This window comes from Gallinula chloropus, assembly GCF_964237585.1.
Source record: "Gallinula chloropus genome assembly, chromosome: 22".
NCBI classification, from domain to species: domain Eukaryota; kingdom Metazoa; phylum Chordata; class Aves; order Gruiformes; family Rallidae; genus Gallinula; species Gallinula chloropus.
The window spans coordinates 8,841,029-8,867,381 of NC_140107.1; the positions used below are offsets into that span (position 1 = coordinate 8,841,029).

Below are 26,353 nucleotides of genomic sequence, written 5' to 3' on the forward strand. Positions count from 1 at the left end.
GAAATGCAAACTCCACAACAGCTGCTTAGGAATTCTGAAAAGAATCATTTAGTCATTTAAAGAAAGGGAAAAAAAGTCCCACAGTCTGAGGGTGAACCAGGCTAATTGTGAAATTGTGTTGAATTCAGGGACAGTTTAACAGCAAAAACAAGTTTCAGGATGCTAAAAGCATGAAAGTATTTAACTCAAATATTTTCTAAATCAGATGTTCTGAAATGGAGCTTTCCTTTGAACTGCTTATAGGAAAAGAATCTCAGTTTAAAAAATTACCTTCAAAGTGTTATATTTAAATGGAAATTAAATTCTGTTCAATGCAGCAAGAAAAAGCTGACAGAATTCAAGAAAACACAGGAAAAAGCAGCGTTATCTTCAGTCACAACCACATCCACCCCTGGAGAGACAGCTGGGCAAGGAGAACATCAGCCCTTCTGTTTGCTCTCAACATTGTCTTCCACAGCAGAAGAATGACTCTAAACTCCCTACTGTTTGCTGGGGTTTGAAACAATATTTGGCACCTAGAGAAAAATCACAACAAACACTAAGAGATCAGAGAAGGGGAAGATTCAGACAATGAAAACAGACAGAAACAAGCTGGCAACACACACCAAACTAAATGAAGAAAGATGAGGAAGTCAGGCAATGAGGAAAAGAGGATTAAGGAAGATCCAGCAGCAAAGCACAATAACCCAGAATGAAGTCAGAAACCCGTGAGCTCAAGGAGGAGGCAGCACAGCAGCCCCAGAGCTGGCTGTTCCTCAAATGCCACTGTCACCTCCAGCACCTGTCTTTCCCAGGGCTTGAGAAAAGCTCTGCAGGCTTTCAGAAGCTCGCTGTGCTTAGGGCATCTCTGAACTTCTCACTATGGACACGGCACACAAACCCTCCCTGCTCTAGGCAGTGAAACGTGCAGGTGAAGCACATCCCCAGACACAGCCAGACACAGAGATATACAGGTATGAGAGGAGATGTCTGGGCTGCTTACAAGGAATTGCTTGTAAGAGATCTTATCACACAGGCATCATCCTAACCAGATAAGCTAGGAAGATGTTGACTCTGATAAAGCCAACCTCAGTGGCAGTATTTCCCAGAGGGTCAGGGCAGAGCAGTCAGGGGAAGCACAATGTTTTCATGCCATTTGGATGCCTCCAATAACACACTTTCCTCCTGTCCTCATTGAAAAAAAGTTCTTGAAATCTTTTGTTCCAGTTGGAAAAAGTCTGTTTCTTTCCCTGCATCTCCCAATGATTGCTTCAAGGGAGGAGGAGAATAATGAACATGCTTTGATAGCAGATCATAAAGGAGCCATTTACTGCAAGGACTCTGATGCATTGTTCTGTCTTTAAACATGAATTATCGAATCACAAGCTATTCACTGAGTTGTAGATTACCAATGAACTAAATGGCATTACAGCAGCAGCATGTCCCTTTGATCAAAAGCACACTCATCTCCTCCTTCAGACTTAGTTAACAGCAAGCCAAATGGCAAGTGGCTTGTTTAGAGGCAGGCTGGGCAGGGCAGGGCGAGCAGCCTGCTCCGCTCCCTCTCCAAATGCAGCTTTCACTTACACCAAGGCTCTGTGTCACTCAGTGACTAAGGTGAAGTGTTCACTAATCTCTTTTTTCCCTCTGGAGATGTACTGTGTTACCTGCTTCAAAGCCTCCTAATCACCAGTCAAATAAACTTCAGATAATTTAAGATACATGTGACTAAAGGGCAGCTGAGAATAAGCCTTTGTGCAAGATGCTGCATCGAGGTAATAAAAAACCTAACTTAAAAGAGCATGTAAGTAACTAAATGCCAAAAAATGAACTCTAAGCATTAAGTAGAAGACCAGCTACATGTCCCCTGTCACACAGTTTGGGAGCAATGTGCTGTCACCGCTGCTGGACACGAGGAGGGACACATGTTCTCACAGAGATTCTGCAAACAGGCAACGGGACCCACCTGCTATTCCCACCCTGCCACCATCACCACCACATCCCCCAGCATCCACCCACCCTCCAAGTACACAGCACCCTGGTCCCCGACTCTGAAGAGCTTTAACACTGCTGCTGAGCCATTGCCGACACACCGATAGCTCCGGGATGCGTAAGGACACGGCAGCAGCACTGCTGCCTCGAGGCAGCACAACGGGTTCAGTCAGAAATGAGAGGTGTTTGAAGAGAATTCTCCCCAACAATCGTCAAGTGCAGAGAAGGCTGAGAGAGTCCATCATCTCAATGAAGGCATCTGCTTGGTTTAATGTATCGGGTAATTGTCTGATAGGAGTCGTTACCAGAAATGATCGTTAGGACTGAGAACTTCTAAGGACTCCAAAGGAAAACATTTAGTGGGATAAAAACAACATTCTGGGTTCAGTAATCAACATAAATGGGTATATCGAATTTTTACATGGTTAATATTCCATTTACCCAGCAGTACCAGCTCATGGTACAATTGCAACCTGTCCCCTGCTACAAACAGTTCTCCCTGGTGACTCCCACCATCTGTGGCTTTCTGAAGCCACCCAGCCCTCGCACACAGTCCTTTACCTCCAACCACACCACACGCTACTTGCAACCAGAGACGTGGGAGGGGAACTTAAACACTTGGAGAAGGTGCAAAGGAAAGAAAAAAAAAAAAAGGATTAAGTGAAGAGAATGTGAAGAAAAAAAACGCAGTAACATCCAGGCATCCTGTGCCATGCCTCAGCTCTAAGTGTGGCTCCACAGGCACCGTGCTTGCCACAACCCTACAGGTTCCACTGTCCAACCCCACACTACCCTTCCTCACCAGGCATCCTAGCTTCGCTGTTAGAAGCAGCTTTGAAGTTATTTTGAGCACAGATGCTGAGAACAAAAAGTACATTACTCTCAAAAGGAATCAGAAATGTAAATTCTGGGGAGAAAAAAAATCATTAAATTACACAAAAAGCAGGCACTCTTGTCTTGGATTAAGTGTCTGTGTACACATAAGCCCTGGTCTAAGCTCTGCACCTAGTTTCACATCCTACCACAAGCCAAATGCAAATACAATTCAGGAGAAGGCCTGAACTGGGCACACTTACCTTCGAAGCTGGCCTGGAAGCCTTGAGCACTGACTGCGTAATCGCTCACAAGCCACAGGGACAGCACAACTCCTGTGCTCACGATAGGAGCAGGCAGCTGGAATCCCGTTAACCTGGAAGAGATCGAGAGGAACGTTACAATCACCACTGCTGCCCTTGACCAGCTACAAAATCAAAGAGCCGGGCCACGGCCTCTTTGGGCAGCACACCCCAGCTGGCAGCGGGGAGCTTCAGAGCCGGGGAAGGGTCTGGGACAGCTTCTCCTTACACTCAGCTGAGGTGATGTACATAGATTGACGCAAGAAACATCTGTTTTAAGGCAATCTCAGATGAGATCCTTGCCTGCTGTTGCCAAGGATGGAAATTCAGGTGCAATCCCCGTTGCCTGATAACTGTCCTAAAAGCCAGACTGTACAAAGCAGCAGCAGGAACAGCAGAACTCGCTGCCACACACGATCATTTCAGATCAGGAGTATTGGGGCTGGATCACAAGGACACAAGTAGCACAGATAAACAGGCTACAGTAAGAAAGTACAAAGCTGCTTACACACATCCTCAGAGGTTTATCCCACATCTCTTAATACAGCAGCTAGTCTTTCTCACAGAGAGGGTAAAAGATCACTCATGATACAAACCACTCTGACCCCTTAAGCAATACCTGTCAGTCAGTCCTTGATTCAGAGTATTTCCTCATATATTACACAGAAAGAGAAAAAGCAGGAACAACATCAGACCCTGAACGTTGGGGGCCACCAGCCTCTCCCTGCCCATGGGGCCAAGTACCAGCACACTGCAATTTCCAGCCCAATTCCTCCTTAAAGATGCCACCAGCCTCCCAGCAACTTCCAGAGACAGCGAGTGAACTTCCCTATGCTTCTTACTCTGGTCACAATTTAATGAACCTAAATATTATTTCAAACAGATTCAACTCTGCCTAATGAAAGCTGACATGCTCTGCCTGAGAACCTTATTAAAGCAAAATTTCCAGTTATTGGCAAAGTTCACACAGTTACCAGCCAATGATGCCAGTCAAGTTTTAATGTCAGCAGAGACGTACTTACCACCTTTTAGCATATAATCCATTCTCTGGACAAGCTAGAAGAACAATTGCTCCTGTTTATTAAGAATAAAAGGTTCTGGGATTTTTAAGGATTAGCAATAGCTTTACCATGTACTGGACTGAAGAAGAACACCATACTCTTTATTAATTTATTTTGCAGTTTAATTAAAATCATTTATTGAAACCTCCATGCACTCAAAAAACCCAAGAAAGGCTGGTTTTACTGAGAACATACACAGGAGAGCAGAACCTGGCAATCTGTGCCCCTCTGATCACACAACAGTCTATCCTGATCCAGTTACCAGCAGCCTGTGGGTTTTATACCCAACACAGATCTGTTCTCTCTGAACCAAGCTGTTTGCAGAATGAATTCTGATCACAGACTCTACCAGGACCCCACTTTGCAGATGTTGCCTTTAAATCAGGGCACATTTACATGTCATCTTACCTGTGAAAAAGTGCCCACATCCCATAGGGGTCAATGGGAATTAAGTGCTGCCTATACCAAGGCTACCCTGGAGCTTGTATCCTATTGTCTAGTTCAGGAGCCTTAGAATAAAGGGATGGCCTGTGCATCAGGGCATGAAGCAGAGCTTGTTCTCAGTCTTTCTACAGATCCCACTTTGACTGAAGAGGCAACCTTCATGGAAACCTCTGGGCTTCCTCAGCCTCTACAAATTAACAAAGCCAGCCAGCTCTCCAGGCCCTCAGCTTCAGATGTTCATTTGTGGCAGCCTGGAGTCCCCAGAGCGAGCAGAAGACAAGCTGCCTGACAGCACAAGAGGTGGCCCAGCACTGCCTTCCCCTTCAGATCAAACGGCCTTTCTGCCCACAGAAGATGAGAAGTGCCCCCATTAATGCCAAAACTAAACTTAGTCAGGAGGAGGCAGGAAATACTCCTTCAGGAAGAAAAATATCTTACGTAGCAACTCCTACCCTCCAGGCCATGATTTCCATATCCCCTCCTACAGTGAAAACCTGCACTGGAAATAGGATTAAATTCCTCCTGTTCCTCGCTGGAAGCAGCTGAAGTCGAAATAAAAGGAATTCCTCCTCCTGAGCCTTCAACCAACACACACAAATGGATTTTTTTTTAGTTTTTCTCACGTCCTCATCTTCTCCAACTGAGAGCTCAGGCAATATCCTCTTGAAGAAACAATGATTTAACAAGGCTGATGCACAAGTCGCTCCATAAAACCTCAACAACTCCTATTTGCAAGACCCAGAAACAGCCCAGCTTGGCAGGACACCCTGCCTTGCTCTGACCTGGCAGGTAAACCATGCTCACACCTTCCTCCCTACACCTGCTGCCCAGGCAAAGTTAAAGTATGAGGATCAGTGTGATGGCAGACAGAACACAAAGTCATTCCCCAACGGCCTCATGCATGAAACTAATCCCAACATCGCTGTTATTTAGTGTAGCAATATAATATATAGATATGCTGATGAGAAAGAAAAGCAGCAAACTCTGATCCTTGTTTTTATTAAGGGCCATAACGAGGAGGTGAGGGCAGTAATAACAGCACAAATAATCATCTTCCATTTCTTCCGTACCTCTGGCCAAATGGATTATTGAGTGATTATCTCCTTAAGTTGCTTGGAGCCAACACTGATTGTGTGAGATTCTCAATGTGTTTTTCATTGGCTTAATTCTGCTCCTACTGTGAGGAACCAAACTAAACCAGTGCCAGAAACACCACTTCACAAGCTTGCCCTTGCTTCACAGTACAGCAAAAATCAATATACCAAAACAAATCGACACAGAAATCCTCCACCCTTATTTGCATCCTTCTTCATTCCTGGCCTGGGGTTTGCCACAGACATCACAAATGGTGCTCAGCTCTCAGTGTGCAGCCAAAGAGCTAAGTCTGCTACAGAACAGCTCTGCTAGAACCCATGTGGGGACAGACCAGCTGCTCTTGGAACCACCATGGGTTCTCTGTGGTGCCACAAGCACCAAAGCCCCTCACACAGGGGCAGCTCGAAGCCTGGGCTGTACCCCAAGGTCTCAGCACACTTCCTGCCACCTCCCAGCTCCCCCCCAAACACACGCTTCCCCTCTGTGAAGGTGCTGGAACAGGCTGCCCAGAGACAGGGTGGGTGCCCCAGCCCTGGGGGTGTTCATGGTCAGGTTGGATGGGGCCCTGGGCAACCTTGTGTAGCTCCAGGCCTGGGGGTTGGTGGCCCTGCCTGTGGCAGGGGGTTATAGCTCTGTGACCCTTGGGGTCCCTTCCAACACAGACCATTCTATGATTCTATGATATGTCATCATCCTCCTTAATGCCTCCAAGTCCATCCCTAGTGAGAAATTTTCCCATCCACCTATGAAAGGAGCAGAGCACCCAAGACCCACTGACTGCTCTGCAGGTTCAACCAACAGGCAGGCAGTCCACACCCCAGTCCCTTCACAACACTCTCCCTTCCATCTGTTGCATATTCCACTTCCCACCGTCTCGGGTAGGACTGTAGCTCACACAGTGACGCAGGCTCCCATTTTGGAGTGCAGGTGCCATAATTAAAACAGAGCACATTATTTTTCTGGTAGGATGCCCACCATCAGCTCAGGCTGCAATCAAAATAGTTATTGCAGCTGGCAATCCAACAGCCTTTAAAGCATAAATGCTGGAGAAGTGTCTCAGAACATCTAATGAAAACGCATTGGATTGCATCGTTTAACCCAGCATTAAATTACACTACACCATACTTGGGTGATTTTTTCCTGCATGTAATTTAAAGGTACCTATTAAAGAAAATTTCCCATCAAATGAACCACTCTCTTCACTATATACGGTTTAAATGACATGGTTCTCTAAGTGCCAGTCTGAGGCCCCTGCTCTATCCCAGGACAATATTCAAGCTAAGTCAGGTGTAAGGGACTGTGCTGAGCAAACAGCAGCTCAGAGCTGCTTGTTGGAGCAGGCTCTGGAAAGGTGCATTCATGACATCGTCAACTAAGCCAACATCAACTGGGACCAGCAGGAAGATCCCAGTGACTTCCATCTGACTTGGAATCAAGATTTATACACCTTTATTCATCCAGACAGCTGGCTTGTGCCTGGAGAAGTGAGGAACTCAGTCACTTGAAGGAGATGCTCAACGTATGGTCAGTCCCTACTCTGAAAAACGGGTATGAGTCACGTTAATGAACATCTGCAGCTTTCTCCATCCTGCTGAAAAGGATGTGTAAGCACTGCACTCCAGCTGCTGCAGGGAAACACACTCCTACATGTGCTGAAAAACTGAAGTCTTGGGGGAAACTGGAAGCAGCCACCTGCAGAGCCAGTGGTGACTCAGAGATGTCCTCCCCATGGCTGCTTCATGGGATGAACATCAGAATAAAAGGGCAAATGCAAGAGATCAGGGGATTGATCCACAGCAACCCATCCCCATCATGGATCTCATCACAAGGAGGAGATTTTTTTTGCTTAAACACATAATTGCTGGTGAGTGTATCTTGCCATTTCTATTAGTATCTTAGTTTTAGAAACACCTCCTCCAAATCAGAGGCTAAATCTCAAGAGAACCACCATGAGTTTCAAATGCTACTTTACAAAGCTGGGAAAAGCACAGAGTGTGGATGCCTTCGGACTTCACCACGTGTGGTAAAACCACAGCTGGCAAGTCATTGTTTCTCATGTATCACTGTCTGCAAGACAGAGAGGCAGCCTGTCTCCAGGAGGGTTTTCTACACCATCACCACTCACGCTGTCAAGGCAGGAACCAGCATCCCATCACCAGTACTTCCCTGCCTGGCTTATCCCCTGCAGCTGTACCACAGGCTGCTGCTGCATCTGCCTCCCTCACATCCCAGCCCCTCTATTTTCAGCCAGAACTGTGCAGATCTTTACCCTGTTCTCAGTAAGTGTGGATGAAAGACGCACACCTGAGGAGATGACTGACTGCAAGCATCTCCTCAGGCTCATCTGGTTCTGAGGTTTTTTTCCCCAGTGCTGGTAGCTTTTTCTCCTTCCCTGTAATACTTTATTAAAGAAACAAGCAATTACAAGGAGATGTTCACTTCATTTTTTTTCAAACCATATTGACAGAATAACTGGTACCATAAACATTCTCATTAATCATCAATAAAACAAGCAGAGCATCATCTGAGAGCACTTCCAGCTCATGCATGCTGCAGACACTGAAAAGCCAGTTCTGTCTGCAAGGCACAACTCGCTGGTTACTCAGACAGTTGTCCTTTAATTTTGATCCCTTTAAGGCTGAAATGATGCTCCAGACAAAAAAAAAAAAAAGAAAAAAAGAAAAAACCAACAACTCTCAGCCAGCTTTAAAGGATTCTGTAATAACAGGAGAAAAACAGTATCAGTCCACATGTGGATTTACTCAACTTGCTGGAATGATAATGCTCAAAACCAGGCTGCTTTTATTTTTGAGTCAAGCTACAAACAGATCCTGAACAAATATCCTCAGAGGCGTGTTGTAAGCAGCAGTAACTCCTCAGCTATCCTCCAAGCTACTTCGCTGCCAACCAACACCACAGGTCCCATTTTATCCCAGACCCCTTTCCACTCATCCCCTCTGACCAGCTGGGGGTAACTAAGTTACTTCTAAAATGCTATAATCCATGGGCTCTGACATACATTACTGCACATTTTTCTTCTTGAGAGAGTAAAAAGCATTAGGGAAGGCAGCTTTCTGTCCCTTAAACCTACTCACAACAAGAACTACTACACCTTCCCCACCCACCCCCCAAAGTCAGTCTAGCACTCTGCAAACAGCTCCCAATCTAACACCATACAACCCAATCCCCCGTGCCAGGATGCCCAGGGTGTCAAACACACTTTCTTCCCTTCTCCAAGCCAAGTCTAATTCCTCAAGCCACAGGGTCCCTTCCTCGCCTCTGACAAAGGCTTCTTTAACTAACAGAGTCTCCAGGGAGAGTCACAGTTCTCAAATTACTGCCTGGATGGATTTCTTTGCTTGTTTAAAATGGGGTTTGGGTCAATTCCCACTAGAAAAGTGTTATTTATAGATCCTAAAGCCTGCACAGCCACCTCAAACGGCTTCACAGCTCAAGCTGAGAACAGCACTAAGCACCACATTGCAGTAAGCTCCATGTATTCCATAGAATGTAGGAGAACAGGAAGATCATGGACTTGGATTCATAATTTTTATCATGTCCCTTCCACGCTCATTTTCCCTCTACTTCCTAGGGTAGCAGTGAGATACAACCAGATCAAGGACAAACTTGCCCATCTACATTCTCCATCTTCCTACAAACCAAAAAGAAACCTAGACCCAGAGAAAGGTTCACCAAATTTTAATGAGCTTCTGGAGATTTTCAGGGCATATTCTGAGTAAACAAAGGCAACTTTGGATATAAACCATGTAGGACTCAGCAGTGTCAACTCAAAACTCAACAGTTTTAGGTTATTTCTGGCTTTCCTCAATCAAATCATCAGGGGTGTGGAATCCAGTAAATATGGGTCAAGTTCTTGGAACTCACCCAAGGGTTATTGCTAAATGCAGAGTAACTGGTGAGCCACAGGAAAGCACTGCTGTACCAGAGGGGGTGTGAATACCCCAATTTTCACACCAGCCCTTCAGTAACATCAGCTCTTCTGCTGCACATTGTACAAAACCAGCAGCTTACGGCCTCAGGAACTTTAGATGTAAGCAGAAATTAGTGTTCCAAACAGCTTTAAATGTAAGAAAAGAGACGTAAATATAAAAACTCTCAGGCAGCACCAGCCTGAACAGAAATACTCATTCCTAACTCATTCAAACCCATTCATCTGAGAGGCAGTTTTTCAAGCCACAGTGCTCAAAGTCCCAACTCCAAGGCTGCACTCTTGAGTACACCAGTAGGAGGCTCCAGGAAAGCCTCTGAACCTGGGCTTCTCCTCTCACAATCCCAACCACCCAGTCCTGTGGGGATGCTTTGACACCTCATATGGATGTCCCCAGCAGAAGGGCACCAGGCATCTGATTTATGGCAAACACATAGTGCAGGACTGAAGAGATGTAAGCTACCATTAGCTTCAAATGCTGTCACAGGTGACACAATCAAGCAAAAACTTCAATTATGGCTTTGTTAGTGTATCTGCTTACCACACACATCCCTGTTCCTCCTGTTTTCGCTACATAAATCCCCAGCAGCTAAAGCCATACAGCTGTAAAGAGCCTAAGCTGACACGCAGAGTGAATCCAGGTCTCACGTGCCAAGTCTGCGCATCCCTTCTACTCTCTGTGCATACAAAATCAGGGACTGAACTAGACTTTAGTCATCAGCCTTGAAAGAATCTGTACTTCCCCCAAGTGAATACTAAGCAACTGCTGTTCTGCCTACACAGCCTCGGGACAACCAGCAGAGATCCATCCTGGGCGCTCCACAGAACCCAGCATCTCACTTCCCACCACAGCACAGGTCACCCCTACACTAATTCCTTAAGATCTTAATTTATAACAATATATATAACAAAAACACAATGGCAACAGCAGACATTTCCTTTCTATAAGGTTCAGAGTCAACCAGAAGCACCCAAATGAAACAAACAGCCCAAGTTGTCCTCCGCAGCCAGCGCAGTTCAACAAAGTAGGTTAATAAGAAATTTGATTTTTAGAAGATGTGTTGTATGATGAAAAGAATGAAACAAATCCCATTGTTACTGCCAATGAAGATTAATCCAAAAAGACCGTAATATTGATTCATGTCATATCTGATTCTCGATAAACTTGCACCTTGCCTGAACGCTGAATACTGAGCAGAAACAGGATGGAAACGTTGCTGAATACTGAGGAGAAGCAGGATAGAAGCGATGCTGACTGCTGATGCTTCATCAGAGAGGCCAGTAGTGCACTGGAGGTGCACAATCACGGCTCTCAATCCAGCAACAGAGCTACTGCTCACCCTGGACATCAGTCCTTGCTGTTTCCATACTTCTCTGCCATGCATACATGAACTGCGAAGAGCTTCAGTGAGAGGATGACTTGCTAAAGGCCTGATTTCAATAGCTTAAAGAAATACTATATAAAAATGCTCAAACAGCAACACTTCCAACTTCAGTTTACACATGCATCAGTACCCAACAGTTCAGAGGAAAATATTTCTCTTCCTAAACTTTTTATTCCACTGTAGCAGCTCTAATCAGCTCTAAACCTAAATATTATAAAAATCCCTAAAGATGTAAAGACAATTACTGCATCTTTGGACAGCAGAAGCCTTTATGTTTTCCAAACAGCTATGAAATCACAAACAGACAATTATATTCTTTATTAAGAAAAAGGACCAGATGTCAGCAGTTGCTCTTGCAGCACACCAGAATCCAATTCTGAATCGTCTAAAAGGAGCTGGGCCACCCTCTGCCACCCAACAGGAGCAGAATGAATTGGAGTCAATGAGCACAGGAGATTTGTCAATTTTCTATTTGAGACTGCAAGTAATAGCGCTCCACAATTCCATTGTATCTTCAGCCATCTAGGAGGACTGCATCATCTCCTGTAGACTTTCATTAATTTTGATAAAAGGGAAATACACACTGGCTAAAGAGGTGCTTTGCCTGAGAAACTCTCAAGGTCAGACTTCACAGATACAAAAACTTCTTGACCTAAAGATTCACTGCAATTAAAGATAACATGGAGTGCAATATCTTGCCTCCCTTCAGGAATACGGATTAAAAGGCATGGCTGTGAACTTCATCTGGTTTGTACTCAGATGCTCTCTCCCCACCCTAGCACACAGACCCTCCAACTGGGGCTTTTCAAGGATCTCATGAATTTAACTTGTGAAGAAATAAAACACTATGTCATTTTACAGATGGGGAAACTGAGATGAGTAATTTGCCCAGTGCCACTTGAGCCTAACAGCTGCCAGGCTCAGACCAGGACCAAGACACCAACCTGACACCTCCAAGCACAGCTCCCGGCTCTGCCAGCCTGCCGGGCACCCCCATCGCCTCCTGCGCTGCTCACCGCAGCCTCTGCGCAGGAGACCGACGCTAATTACCAGCGAGGAGAGTGGCCGTCTTGATGCTAACTGATGTCAATGTCTATTGATTAGAAGTTAAATGATTTCTGAAGACCCGATTGTGCTAAGGAAGTCAAGAGCCCGTCTGTACAGGTTCTTACGCAGGCAGGAGCGGGCTGTGGTCACCCTCTCAACACACAGCTCTGCAGTACCGCAGCAGTCGGGCAGCGTGAGCTCAGCAGCTGACAGCTGACGCCTCACCATGCTGCCTAACGCAGCTCACCGAGCTCCCCTGGGCTGTTTCTTCTCTCCTACCACAAAGCAGGAGACCTGCTCCTTCTCAGAGCACTAATCTCACATGAGAAGGCACCTGGCAAGGGCAACAGGTTCCATTTCTCTCCCTCTGCTGCTTAAAATACCAGTGACTTCTCAGTCTCTCTCCCCCAAAGCTCACTGCTGGTGTTGTGAGCTGCCACTCCAACTACAGGAATAAGAGGAGTTCTGCCTAAAACAAACGACTCAAGATAACTAACAGTGCCTGTGGATGTATCATTTAAACACCACACACACAAAAAGGCAATAAACTTTCTCTGTATAGAACATTTACTAGGAGAGCGGCAGCAGATAAACCACAAGATAAGATGAGCAGGGAAGTGCAATGGTATCAGCAGTCAAGTCCCATCACACTCCAGCCCAGGTCTCAGTGTGCTGCTCCCAGACTGCACTGGCCAAACTCCTCAGCACTGTCCCACGGCAGGACCCTCCTCAGGCACTTCCCGTTCCCCTCCCTCCTGAAGCTCAACACCAAAGGAACAGGAGACCTTCATGGGTTGCATCAACTTGGGCAGGGAAGGCGAAGGACACCATGAGCCTCCCCAGAACATCCCCACACAGCGTAGACTCACCCATTTAAAATCAACCTCAGTCGCTACCAGCAGCCAGCGCTCACTGATCTATCAAAAGCAGACTTCCACTGCTAAGTCTTAATTAAAATCTACGAGATGTCATCCAATTACAGAAGAGCTTTCTACACTTAAGACACTTAGCATACCTTAATACCAAGCAAGAGACGCTGTCAAGATTTCCTACCAGATTTAGAAACAACTTTGAAAGCAAAACTATTCAGGTAACAGCAGCACCACCAACCCCTTGTACCAACACAGCAGGGACAGCCAAACCTGGGAACGGCTCTGTAGGTCAAGAGACAATGTGCAGAACCACCACCAGCCAGGACACAACTTCCCCAGTTACCCACAGAATACTGAAAGGATCCAATTTTCAACAAGATCCTATTTTACCAGATACAGCAGAGGCCACAAGGCAACGGCAGGCCCTGCCACAGACACACTGTGTTTGTACCAGACAAGAGATGCTGGGAGAGCAGATCCTTTACGCCTTAAGCCAGGACCAACGCTACTCAACCGTCTTATCCCTCCATCTGCTTCCCAGGCTGCAGACAGATCAGTCCGGCTCCTCCCAAGCCTGCTGCATTCAGCATGGTGGCAGGAAAAAAGCTCCCACCCTGATTTAATCATCAGCTTTTATCACTCATCCTGATGCACACTCTCCTCATAAATATGGAAAAAATTGAATGCAGCCTCTCAAAATTGAGCAGCCCTAGATGCAGTTGCATTAACTCCATTAGCTTCCCTGGACTTTCAGATCTGGTTCCATCAATTATCTCACAGACAAAGTTTAAATATTCAGCACTTCCTCAGAACAAAACGACAGGGCCACTGGCAAAAGGCCCTAATGCTGCTGGAGCAGCTCAAACAAGGATCTTATCAGGGGAAAAAATGTATTTAAAAAAAAAAATGTGTATTTTACTCTCCAAAGCAGAGAACATAAATTTAAGTGGGTCTTTTGTTGTGAGGTGGTTTTTTTTTCCCCATTGAGTTAATGCAAAGTGACAAAGACTCTGCTAAGGGGAAAAGGGAGGTAGGATTCTGAAGTTCACTAAAGATGACAGAAGGATTTAGCTGGCCCTCTGTTTTGTTTATCTTTCCCCTTAGTACAAAGAACCACAGCCACCTTGGAGACATGAGGCAGCTAGGAAGGAGCATGTCACAGGGCTGCAGGTGACTCGAGACAAGCTCCCAATACAAGGTGTCACCAGATGGGAGAGGCTCTTTCTCCAGCAATTTCTTTAACTCACAGTACCGACCCCCAGCAAGTCAAGTACCTGCAAAGCCCGAGCCCCACAATGTTATTCTAACACAGGTTGGTTTGCACCTCCACAAGCGAGAGCATATGGCACGTGGGGGGAACTGTCTCCTCCTCTCCTCCTCCCTTCCACGGTTTTAAGATCAAGAGCTTTGTTCTCTTGATTGGTAATTAAGTACAAGACACTCAGTCCAATTTTCCAAAGAATAATTAAAAGGTTATCAAGGAGAAACAGGCAAGATACAGGTATTCCTGTTGTATCTGTAAATAGGTCACCCTGGTAGATAATTCAACTCCTATCATGGGTACCACGGAATTTTAAATTCAAACAAAATGCTTAATCTTTCAGTCAATTAAACACAGCCAAGAAGATCATATGGTTTGTAACTGCATACACAGCACATTGATGCCAATCCTATTAACTCTTCAGTCACTCGAAGGATGGAAGGATGAGCATTCTAACAAGCAGCAGCACCTTTAACAAGAGACAATGAACATCGTGTTGAGAGGTGAGCGTGAGATGTTACGGTGCCAGCAAGCTCAAGGCAGTATGGATTTCTCTTTGCTTTAAATACAATGCTACTGCAGTAATGATCTGCAAATGTTTTCTCTAACCCTATATTGTCTGTAGATAGCAGAATACACCACTTCCTCACAGCTGTGTAAGTATACACCTCCTAGTAACTTCAGCACCTCTGCAGTTCTGGCCATAATAAAACCTTTTTCCTGATACACTGCCTCAAACACTGAATTTATTTGGCTAAGAAATGTTTATTACCAAAACATTTGAACAGGAAAGGCAGAGCAGAAGATGATGTGATTATCTACCCACATCACACGGGAAGGAAAGCCCACGGTTTGCAAGATCACACAAGTTCCCCCAGCATTGCTCAGCCTGTACGCAAGTGAGCAGTCCGCTGGTAAAAAGAAGTTGTGTATCCTGTCCCTTGGGATTTCCAGAGTGGCTTTAAGCATCTTGGGAAAGAAAAAAGCATAGATCTGATTTCCTCAATTGACCAGTCCTATTTTGACTGTAAGTTCACTGGCTTCCTTCAGGACAGCAGAATTCAGTATCCAAAATGACTGCCTTCCCAGATATATGGTAAATGTATTTTCCCCAGAACTGACTGCAAGTGTGAAACTTCAATAGGGAAATTAGCAACTAATTTAAGATTCTCACATTAAAAATGTCCTGCAAATTATCAGCAGCAGATGAAAAACCCTGAAGATGTCATGTGGGTTTCTCATTAACTACTGTCTGGTTATGTCACTTAACAAGTGTCTGACACAAAAAAGGTGCAAAGAGTCTCCCAAATCCCATCGCAATCTTAGATCCATAAATAACTCCAAATATTCAAATTTTAGTCAGGTCTCTGCTGAGCTTCTAAACCCAGCACGGTGGGGAACCAATCAGGAAGCTAACCTGATTGGAGCATCCTCTTCACAATGGCACAATCAGCAAAGCACAATGGGAATTTGCAAGAAGACTCTTCTTGAGTCACTGTAGTTTTCAGATCAGGTCTCCACATGCATCCCTCTGATCCCACTGGCAGCTCAGAATACTTAAGAACTTAAAGGATGAGCATTTTTGAGAGTTTGGTCCAGTGTAACAAGCACAAACAGAGCTTAAGAGAAGGGAAAGGCACCGAAGGGAAGTTACAAATACCATCCAAACTCATGAACACACACAGCTCTCCTGCTCAAGTCATAGGAGACACAAACATGCAGCCACCACTGTTCCCAGGTTTCAAAGACGACTGTTGCAGTGGTCCCTGCTGAAAACCAGTGTATGGCACTGGGACAGAACAAGTTATTTCAGGGAAGCTCAAATTATTTGAGAGAAAGGGCTCAAACAAGCTCAGATTATAACAAAGAAAGCAAGTTATGGCACTGGAAGATGACAACAGCCCTGGATGTCTAAATTAAGACATTGAAAGGCATTTAATATTCACACACTCATCACAAACGCACAACGCAAATTCCCTAATATACAGTAAAGCAGTTTATTAGCAAATGTCTCATTGGATTAAGTCTGCTCTTATTCTATTAGGGAACTTTCACACCACATTAAATTGCAAGACAACAGCGTGTTTGCCAGCACAGGATGAACACAGTTATTAACCCTTTCTCCACATACACATGGACACAATGCTGATATCAGGCTAAGGAAGCTCTTGAGAGCACACAGCTTAAATGAACACCAGGATATTGAGATAACTAACCATTCTCCAAGCCTCAGCACAAGAAAATGTCACCAACACTAAGAATATTCTCAGTCAAGCAGGTGTGACCTATTGAACTACATCAGTGATGCTTATCTATGTACACTCAAGAGTACCAGTGAAGAGATACAGTTCCTCTCCATCACTCCTCCTGTTGATCAGCCCTGAACACACTGAACCAAACTGTTACTACCTTCCCTACAGAACCATGCTGCTCCCCACCCCCTTTACACTTGCTCAGGGCTTATTCTGGCCCGCCTCCTGGTAGCATGAGCTGTGATGAATGACGCACGGTCATCCGTCATCCAGCGATGCGCTTCAATGATGAATTGAGTCCGTTTGGAAAGCAGGCTGAGAAAAAAGACAAAATTGATAGCCACAGGGGGGAAAAAGGAAGAAAAATAAAACAGACCCGTGTTGGGCAACTGCTACAGGTTTAATGAGGTGAGATTGATGTACTAAAAAAACCCATTAGCTGAGTGAGACACCAAACAGCACAGAGAAGTTCCAGGCTTTCAAGTCCCTGATCTAAAAACATCCAGAACACCACAAGCATTCATCATGCAAGAGTCCATCTCTCTTACTGGTATGAGTACTCTGCAAGTGCTTTCAGACCCCTACAAAGCCACCTCAAAACATTCCCCCCGCCCTTTATTCCACTTTCCTCCACTGTCCCTAAATCACACCATTTCCTGAAGACCTTAACTCCTCATCAGCGAGGAAACATCCTCACACTGCTTTGTGCTGCTGACTACATCACACACCTCACATCTCCTCAAGCTGTGCATGAAGCTCACCACTGATGCAGAGGGAGGACCATATTTGTCTCCCCACCTTCTCCCAAAATGCAAGGCTACAAATAGTCAGGACATCATCCAAGCTGTATCACAGAGTTCCATTGAATGGGTCAGCTAGAGGAAGATGCCCTTGATGTTACTTCTATTATCACACCATCCTTACAACTAGCTCAAAGGAATGCCTGGATGGTACTTGTCTAACAGTGTCTTTCTAGTTTACTCCACCATGACCCTGCTTCTGAATTAATTTCATTAATGGTTTTTGCTTCTTCAGCAGAACCTCCCACTGACATCTAGAGGCCAAAAGGAAACATCTGGCACTGCTGATGCACACAGAAATTTGCCAGGAGGGTTCTCAGGGCAAAAGCAGCATTGACTCCTCACCATACAAAGTCTTCTGAGCAGAATTTCATTCCAGATGTAGGCGTCCTTTACGTAATACCCACTATGCACTACACCACCTTCTGATTAAATGACGAGGTACCATAATTAAGATGATTCTCAAGCACAGTTGCAAGATGAAGATATGATTTATTTGCATAACTGAAATCATCTACATAAAGAGCTGATTCTCACCAATGTTTCTTTAACTCAGCTTTTCCAGTTGGGTTAGATAGGACACTGAGGTCAAAGGATCTGTCTAAAGTGGTCTAAAGTAGAATTCATTTCCAGGACTGCCCACGACTACAGAGCTCTTGACTGGGGATTCTAACACTGGATGCTGCCACAGTTTCTATCACTTTTGGAATATATTGCTGTCAGCCTTCAGCTGCAATCAGACACCACATCAGACAACAGCAGTGATGTCACAAGTCACCAAGCTGATTTCATCTGTGCCTCAGATCTGGAGGTCTGAGATCATGACTCCTTCAAATGTAGGAGTCTGACATGTCATATAACATTTGCTACCACAGCAATGTTATCTTTTCACAGTCAGGCTCTCATTAACTTTTCATTAATACCAGGATGGCACCTGAAAGTCTCAGATGATAATCCATTAAGAGTCTTCATACTAAGCTGTATTACTCAATAAATCCTTACCCCTACGGATCCAGCAGTTAAGTCAGATGTGAGCATATCACCCCAGTCCACCTGGTGAACCGACTGCAAGTTGGGGCATCACCCAAATGCACCCACAAAGCATCTGGCAGAACTATAAACTGAAACCCATTATCCAGCCTCCCACTCAGAGAATCTCTTTTGGATTGAGGGAAGCTCCTCTGCACATTAGCTCTGCTTCCCTCTTGCTCCATTTTCTAATTAACTTCTCTGGGTGTCTAGAATGACTCTTGATAAATCATTACTGTCAGGCATTCAGAGAAACATTTCAAACCTTATCAGGGAAGAGAAATCAAAACAACTCCAAGAACAGCTCATGACGAAGCACTCCCAGTTTATTGCTGCATAAACCTCCAACCTAGATTTAATCCCAGTGGCAGAAATGGGAACATGTTTATAAACATCACTGTTATGAACAATGTACCTTGTTCTCAGGTTCCCCTGCTGAGGCAGTCCATCGTAGATAGATAATACATCAAAATCTTCCTCTAACGCAAAGGACTGGAAAACCAGCTGTATCCTGTTCTGCTCCTCAGCAGTGATTGTCCACGTGCAGTTTGCATAATTTGGGTATCCATAGGGAAAGCCTGGGCTCTGTATGGTCCCGTTTGGGCCTTGCAAAATGTGACTGCAGTTCTGGGCTGGCAAGAGAAGAGACAAAAGTACAAGTCAAACGGCGTAGGATACACATTTAATATCTTCACCATCAAAACAGATCACCCAGGATTGTTTCCACTGAATTTCTTCTCAGTTCATGGTCCCAGGGAACAGATAAACGTAAAATCTGAAGATGTATCTCTGTCCCCTCTGCAGGAACCTGGCCCCCAGATACCCATCTCCTGAGCACCGCTCCCTCTAGCTGTAAGCATCACGTGCCAACAGCAGCTGGATTGGGGCAGCTGCTGACTGTAACTGGAAACAGATGCTTGTTCAGACATCCTTTCACAGCCCCAGACAGTCAGATCCATTTCTCACCATACACCACGCATTTTGGGATTTAACACGGTTCAGGGGTGCCTGGCCATGCTGGGGACCACAAGTGTGAGGGGTTCAGAGGCCACCAAACAGCAGGATGATAATACCAAAGCTGATCATCTCTGCTACCCTTAGTTACGTTCAAGTAAGAGACAGAAGATCAGAGTTCAACTGTGTAGGCATAAAGAAACACCAGCCCTCACCTCAAAAGGCCAAAATCTGCAACAGACATAATAAACTGAGGACCTGAGGCAGCAGAGGAGCAGCCTGGCTGGACAAGACTACATGAAGATCCAGTGGCAAAAGATCAGAAATTAAAGTTGCCCTGACTCCAGAAAAAGGAGAACACAGTTCAGAGGCTTTAACCTGACTATAGTTATCTGTAATAAAAGCAAAAACTTCCAATCTCTGCAGCTTTCCTTACAACAGCAGTTGTTCTTCCCCCATCCACGCTCTTTCAGGGGAGCACTGCTCTGAAACTGCCCCAAAACCAGCCCAAAACTCCCTCTAACAGGGAGAGAAGCCCCTGGTTTTTACACAGGGCCTTTCCACACAGGCAGCCATAAGCAAAAGGCACATTTCCCCCTCAGCCTCTGGTCTGCACACGCCAAATTGGCAACTGTACCAAAGCAAAGCAAGACAGACTGCAGCCCAGAGCCACTTCCAGTAACACTACACACCCCCTGTTAGGCCTGATAGCAAAGACATCACTGGCTAGACCCAGCCTCCCCAGGCTGCCCTCAGCCAGTTCTGCTCCTCTCACCCACTTCTACAACACTTCAGCTCCTCATGCACACAGCAAACGTCTTCTCTTCCTAAGGAGAGGAGTTAGATCTGCTGGGAACAAAAGCCCAGTCCTGAACCCACCAGCTGAAGAGTTAACACCTCCCTGCAATCCATTTTCCTTCCCCAAAGCAGCACCAGTCAACACCCCATCCCAAAGATACAGATCAGCTCACACGATGTACAATTTCTGGAAACACAAGATTTTCTCCTCTCTGGGGACACCAGAACATGAACATGCTGGGAACAGCCTCAATGACAAACTCTCCTTAGTCTTTTTCTCTCTCCACTGCCACTTCACCTGAAGGTCTTTTGAGGCACACACACACAGAAAAGATCACCCCAAACTGGTGCAAGTCCCACTGGCTTTAATGGAGTAACTCCTCCAGACCACAGCCAGCTCACAAGGCAGCTGCTCTGAAAGCAGAAGCAGAATTCCACCTCTATGCTGTGGGCAGTATCAGAGCCCTGATCACTGCTGCCTGCCCTTGCTCTGGCTTTCCTCGCTGCTGCTGGATTGTTTACCCCTGCTCCCATAGCTAACCAAGGCCTTTCAAGTTGAAATGAATTAGATTAGAAATTAATTCTTTGATTTCTTATTGCTTTTTTTCCTCCAAAAGGCAGCAATGGCATTTGCACTTCTGAGTGCCGACCAGCCACAGGTAAAGAACTGGGGAGTAGTGCTCATTAAAGCCAATTATAATGAGATTGACCTACTTCGGCGTAAAAGCGCTTAGTGGAACTTCTCTCTGCAAGATGAAGTTCACACCTTTATGAATTTAGAACAGTCAAATCATATTTACTACCCAGGGAATCTTTCTGTGTCATGTTTATGTTACCACCGGCGGTGAGGCCAGCCCATAATCCATAGAGCACTAAAGCCAGGCTGGGCACATAACTCATTAGGAAGGGCAGGCTAAAGTATTTTGCATTTCTAGTGCACCTGCATCTGCCTCTCTGGGGGCATTTTGTCAATATATAATATGTACAAGCATGAAATCCACCTCCCTCCTCCTCTTCAGTTCATTTGTCACGTTGGCTCAAGGGATGTTATTTACTTGGTGCCAGAAAGCTGCACAGAACTGGGAATCCTACAGTTGTTACTGAGTGGTAAAGCCAGGCTTGGTTTGGGTTAGTAACTTGGAAACTGCCACAGAGCCATAAGCTTCAGTTCTCTCAAACCCAATCACATCCTCTCTTCTTCAACCAGACTGACACTCAATCGGCAACGGGGGGATATTGAATCTGTCTCCACTGCACAGTTCTTATTTTAATCATAAGTAAATGTCATCAGAACAATTTAAGGAAATTGGGAAATTAAAGAGGCTGTATCCCTCAATTTCCTGAGAGTATAGAAGCTACTGATGCTGCTTGAGGTTCAGAGGAGAATTTCAAGGTCAGAGACACCGTGTTCCAGACGCTTCCAAGGTCACACGAAAGGCAACGAGCCTTAAGATCAATACACATTCATGCTGTCCTCACATAATTAGTGATTGAAAAAAGAACATGAGCCAGAAAAACGTACATAATCTTAAACCTATCTGAAAAAAAACAAATAAATCATAGAAAAATAGGACAGGGTTTTATGCCATATCAAATCAATCTACTGAAGTATTTGTGTGTTCGTGATCTTGACCAAGACGTGCTTTGGACACAGTGAAAAGAAAATTGCTTATTGCAAACAAAAATTAGTTTTCCAAACACTGACAAACTGGAAGGCAATATATTCTTCATCAGCTGTAATAGTCAGGAACTTAATTTATATTGGATACCGCCAGAAAAAGTCAGGAGGCACTGGAAAGAGCCAGGAAGCCCCAGAGGATTTATGTATACTCCATAATTTGCTCTCAGGCTTGAGTTAGTTCAGCTCAGGCTGGACTGACAAAACCTTACCTAAAATCTAAGGTACATGACAAAGAAACACTTCACTTTTCTGAAGAATTGCAAAACCAATTCTCTTTACCCCTTGGGCCCAGGAGCACAAACAAGGAGAGAGGCGTGGAAGGACAGTGCCAGTGGCTGTGCTGGGAATTCACCTGGAGCTTCCTGACACAGGAAAACATCCTCCCCAAATTCCTGGCACATTCTCTCCACTTCAGAGGTCTAAGAGACACCTCCACACATCCCATTCAAGTACTGGGGATGCAGCAGATCCGTCAGAACCCAAGCACCCTCCTGACCCACCCTATGCCAGGACACCACAAGGGATAGAGCAGTGCTGGGACCAGCCATAGGCAGGAACCACCTTTACCCCCACCATGGATTAACCATCAGCCCTGGCACCGGAGGAATCACAACCCTTCCAAAAAGGTTCCATTTCGCCCTCTCCACATCTGTCACTCGATTCAAAAGCTACAGCAGCAAACAAGAAGGGTAAATACACCGAGCGAAGGGATCAGCTGTCATTCACCCGAAGGCTCAGCCTGGCACTGTAAATATTGATGTAGCAATTCCAGCTTCCAATACTGTTGTTCAGACTCCTACTTCCTGAAGGTGTAACGCCAACATGAAACTCATCAGTGGATATGCATTTGTGGGCACATGTCCTACTTTTGTAACGGAGACGATTGGCCTGAGAATGGAGCTAATTCTAACTCGTACCCTGCCAATGCAACCTGCTATTTTCAATTCTGGAAAGTGGTTTATTATGAGAGTATATCTTTTTAATGAATGCATCAGAGTAATTCTACTGCAGTAGCACTTAAAAGTTTCCGGACAAGGACGAAGACATTATCATATTTGGCATTGTTCAGCAGACAGAGCCTCTCTCCAAAGGGATCCCAATCTAAGGGGGAGGAAAAACACACACCCCAAGGAAACCCACACTTGTGGAGAGCTTGGGGCTTTGCAGATAAACATGTTTGTCCAGGGGCACAACCATTTCCTCAATGATAGAGCTTAAAAGTCAGCTTACCTGTTTCTGTTTACAATGCTGTTTGAACTATGGAAACAGACTCAGCTTCCTTGGAAAAGGAGGCACAAGGAAAAGGATGAAGCATTTGTGTATCTGAAGATACTCAGAGGCACTGATATGGGACTGTCGTCATGTCAGTCCACCCTACTTCAGCACAGCCTCTGCCCAATGCAGCACAGCTCCTGGAGTTCAGGAGCACAACCAGTTCACCCCCATGACTACAGCATGGACAGCACACAACTGGTGCTCCCATCTTTGATGCCTCATGACCAGCAGTCACGATGGCCACTGTATATTCAAACCAGTTTGCATTTGCAAAAGAGGAGCCTCAATCATCCAGGCACATTCAGAGCAAGAGAATTGTGTTATTTCCTTCAAATAAGCAACTCACAGACAGGACTGAGCTGCCTCAGCCACGATGCCCTTCAAGGCCCTGGCTGGGACTGGATTTCATCACTTGACATAGAACATCAGCAGCTCTGTGGACTCAGATACAACTTGTACATTCAAATTCTGTCACTGCAAATCTCCACCAAGTTGTCAGAAGCTAAATAATAAACAAAGGTGTTGTCTGACATTACGAGAGCAAAGGAAATGGGTACAAAACATCTTCCACCTACTTCCAATTCCTTAAACTCACCAGGCCAGATCCACGGTGGTGTAAATCAACAAAAGGCTTTAACTATGCAGATTTACAGCATATTAATATCTAAGGAACCAACACTTTATAGGGGAAATGGAATTTAATTTATTTCTGAAGTGCTTCCTAAAATACAAGCTGAGGTACTTTGTTTCTCAGCAGAGACGAAACCTAATTTAGCAAACATTGATGTATGGTCACTGCTCAATTCAAAAGGAACAAATATCAAATCATACACACTGACTTGCTCTCAGCAGCATCATCTATTGGTGATACATGGCTGTCTTCTCCTTAATGCAGTAGGCTTTGGTATTGTCATTTTCTTTAGTTATTGTTACTTTGGCACAAATGTTTCTGTTTTGTGCTGTTCTAGCCCACTGCAACACAGGGAAACATAAAAAACCCCTTTCCCCAAGAGAACTGAAATCTGTATCCTGCAGTCACACCAACACATTCCATCCTAGACAACGACAGCAGGGCCAAAGCCTGCTCATACATCAGTAACTCCTCAGTATTTTCTATTTACAACACCATTCAGAGTCATTCACCTTCATCACATGAAGTTCTTCACATCGAGACACTAAACCCCAGCCCAGGAACAGCATCCAAACGCTGACATCAGTTTTCAGCATCCCCTGTGAGCCCATCTGGAGGGCAGTGATGGGCACAGAAGAGCTCAAGGATAGAGACACAGAACTGGCGAACTCAGTGCAGAAGTGGCCCAGCTTCCTTTGTGGGATGACACACATGAAGCCACATCAGGCTCCTTCAGCTTCTCCAGCTGGATACACACCTCCGCACGGGATCAGTGCCTCAGGTGCCTGCTGAACACTACTTGTGCCACAGAGCCACAAACCCTGGTCTGGCCTTGGAATGTAACTGTCAGGACTGGGCTGGGAAGCATTCACAGCCAGCTCCTTCACACAGGGCTTTTCACAGCCCTCTCCCCAAAGCAGCATACTAAAACCTCACCCCTTATATTCAACAACTCATCTTTAAGAACTTTCTCAAAACACTACCACTGTTTGATCTGCCATCTGAACAGGAACAAGATTAATTTTCCTAATGTTTACTGTTTTGAATCATTTATCAGCAGCTAATTATACTTCCGTACATAGAAGTATTATAAATTACAGGTAATCACAAACACTAAGTAGTTTACCAGTGGCCTAGCTTTGACTGCCTTGTTCACACAATTTAAGTGCACAAACAGGGAAAGCACCTTCACACTTCATAAATCTAAGCCTTGTTTCCCTAAGTATTCACCTTTTCATAGTTTTAACTTAACCTACAGTCTTATATCAAAGCCTTCTGGGTAATAAATAATGCAGACACATTCCATTAACCATAACTTTTAATCAAAAGCCAGTGGATCCAAGCACATCATCAAGAAGATGATTTACATCCCCAATAGCCAGTGCCTTTTTCTCTCTGAACACCCAGAGTGATAAACTGAAGAACAGGAGGGCAAAGAACATGCATTTTATCTGAATCCAGCTCATGCCACTACTGCCAAGTCCAGAAAGAATTACAACACCCACCTCAAATCAAAAGCAGTATGTGAATTTTCAGCAGGATGGCACAATACTGTGATCCTGCAAATCAAACACATCACTCCTGCAACCAACTTAGTCACCTCCAGTTCTCCGGAGAGAGACATCATTTCCCTTCCATTCCAACAGTCTTTCACTCCCACTCTGTCATCACTTTCCGTCCCTTTTAGAGCTGCCCAGGCTTTTAGACTGTTATTGCAGAGATCTGTTATATTTAGGCATTGTTCCAACGTTAGCATAACAATTCAATTTTAAGGGCTTCCCAAGAAGAGTGGAACAGAAATGATGCTGGTGGGGTGAAGATGCTGCATTGATGTATTTAGTTTCTCTCCACAGATAACCTCCCCTCCTTCTCCTAACTAAGAAACATTGTCATGGAAAATAATGCAAGTTTCCTACGTGTGTTGGATTTCTAGTCACATCACTGACCTTGGAGCTCCCCATCAGAAGCTCAAACTAAACCACCTACAGCTGGAAGCAACAAGTGCCTGCTCAGAAGAGGAAAGGGAAGTCTGAACTTGCCACTGCCATTGCATCACCCTCACACACTGCTCTGACTGCATAATCCTTCCACTGTATCTTGGAAAGGACAAGGACATTCTGCAGAGGAGGAAAAACCTGCACAAAAGCATCACAGGCCTCTCCATTTCCTTAATGTCTGGCCCAGACTCAGCCTGTTATTACTTCAGACCATGGCCTGTTCTCCCACCTACACTGGACTCCAAGAACAGTTAATTCTCCCAAGCCATCTCCTCTGGAGACAGGTGGTCTTCAATCTGCAGCTCGTAACACCTGTGGGCATCTGTACAAGGCAAGACAGGAAAATACCCTCACATCTGGTCTTTCAAGTTCTCTAGAAACGTAAGTAGCACCTAAAGGCACCTAACACTGCAAACAGAGGTCAACAGATCCAGAAGTGAAATCAATAAATGAACCCAAGCTGTTCAGTTCTTACTTGTTCAATGATGTTTGTGATTCCCCCAGCAAGGTTCTGGACCCTCCCTGGCTGTCTGTACCTGTCCTGAAGTGGACAGTCAAAGCCTGGACTGAGCACTACAGCTGAGCCCAGGTGGAACACTGCCTCGTCACTATGGCTGCCACCCCATTGGCACATCCCCTCCTCCATGCCAAGCTGACCTTCTCCTTTGAAGAAGGCTTCTCCTGCTTTATTGTACTTCGCCTTTGTACTTCGTGACCGAACCTCGTAAGAGATGTA

General features: G+C 45.2%; 1 protein-coding gene across 1 annotated transcript in view; it reads right to left on the bottom strand.

Annotated features, from left to right (window-relative positions):
- The window catches only part of CSMD2 (CUB and Sushi multiple domains 2), a gene marked incomplete at both ends in the record, with an annotated part of 270,482 nt that overhangs the window by 224,750 nt on the left and 19,379 nt on the right, over nucleotides 1–26,353 (bottom strand). The window contains 2 exons of the mRNA XM_084274397.1: nucleotides 3,048–3,160; nucleotides 18,697–18,913. Of these exons, the coding sequence (XP_084130523.1) occupies nucleotides 3,048–3,160; nucleotides 18,697–18,913 (330 nt within the window). The remainder of the gene's footprint in view (nucleotides 1–3,047; nucleotides 3,161–18,696; nucleotides 18,914–26,353) is intronic.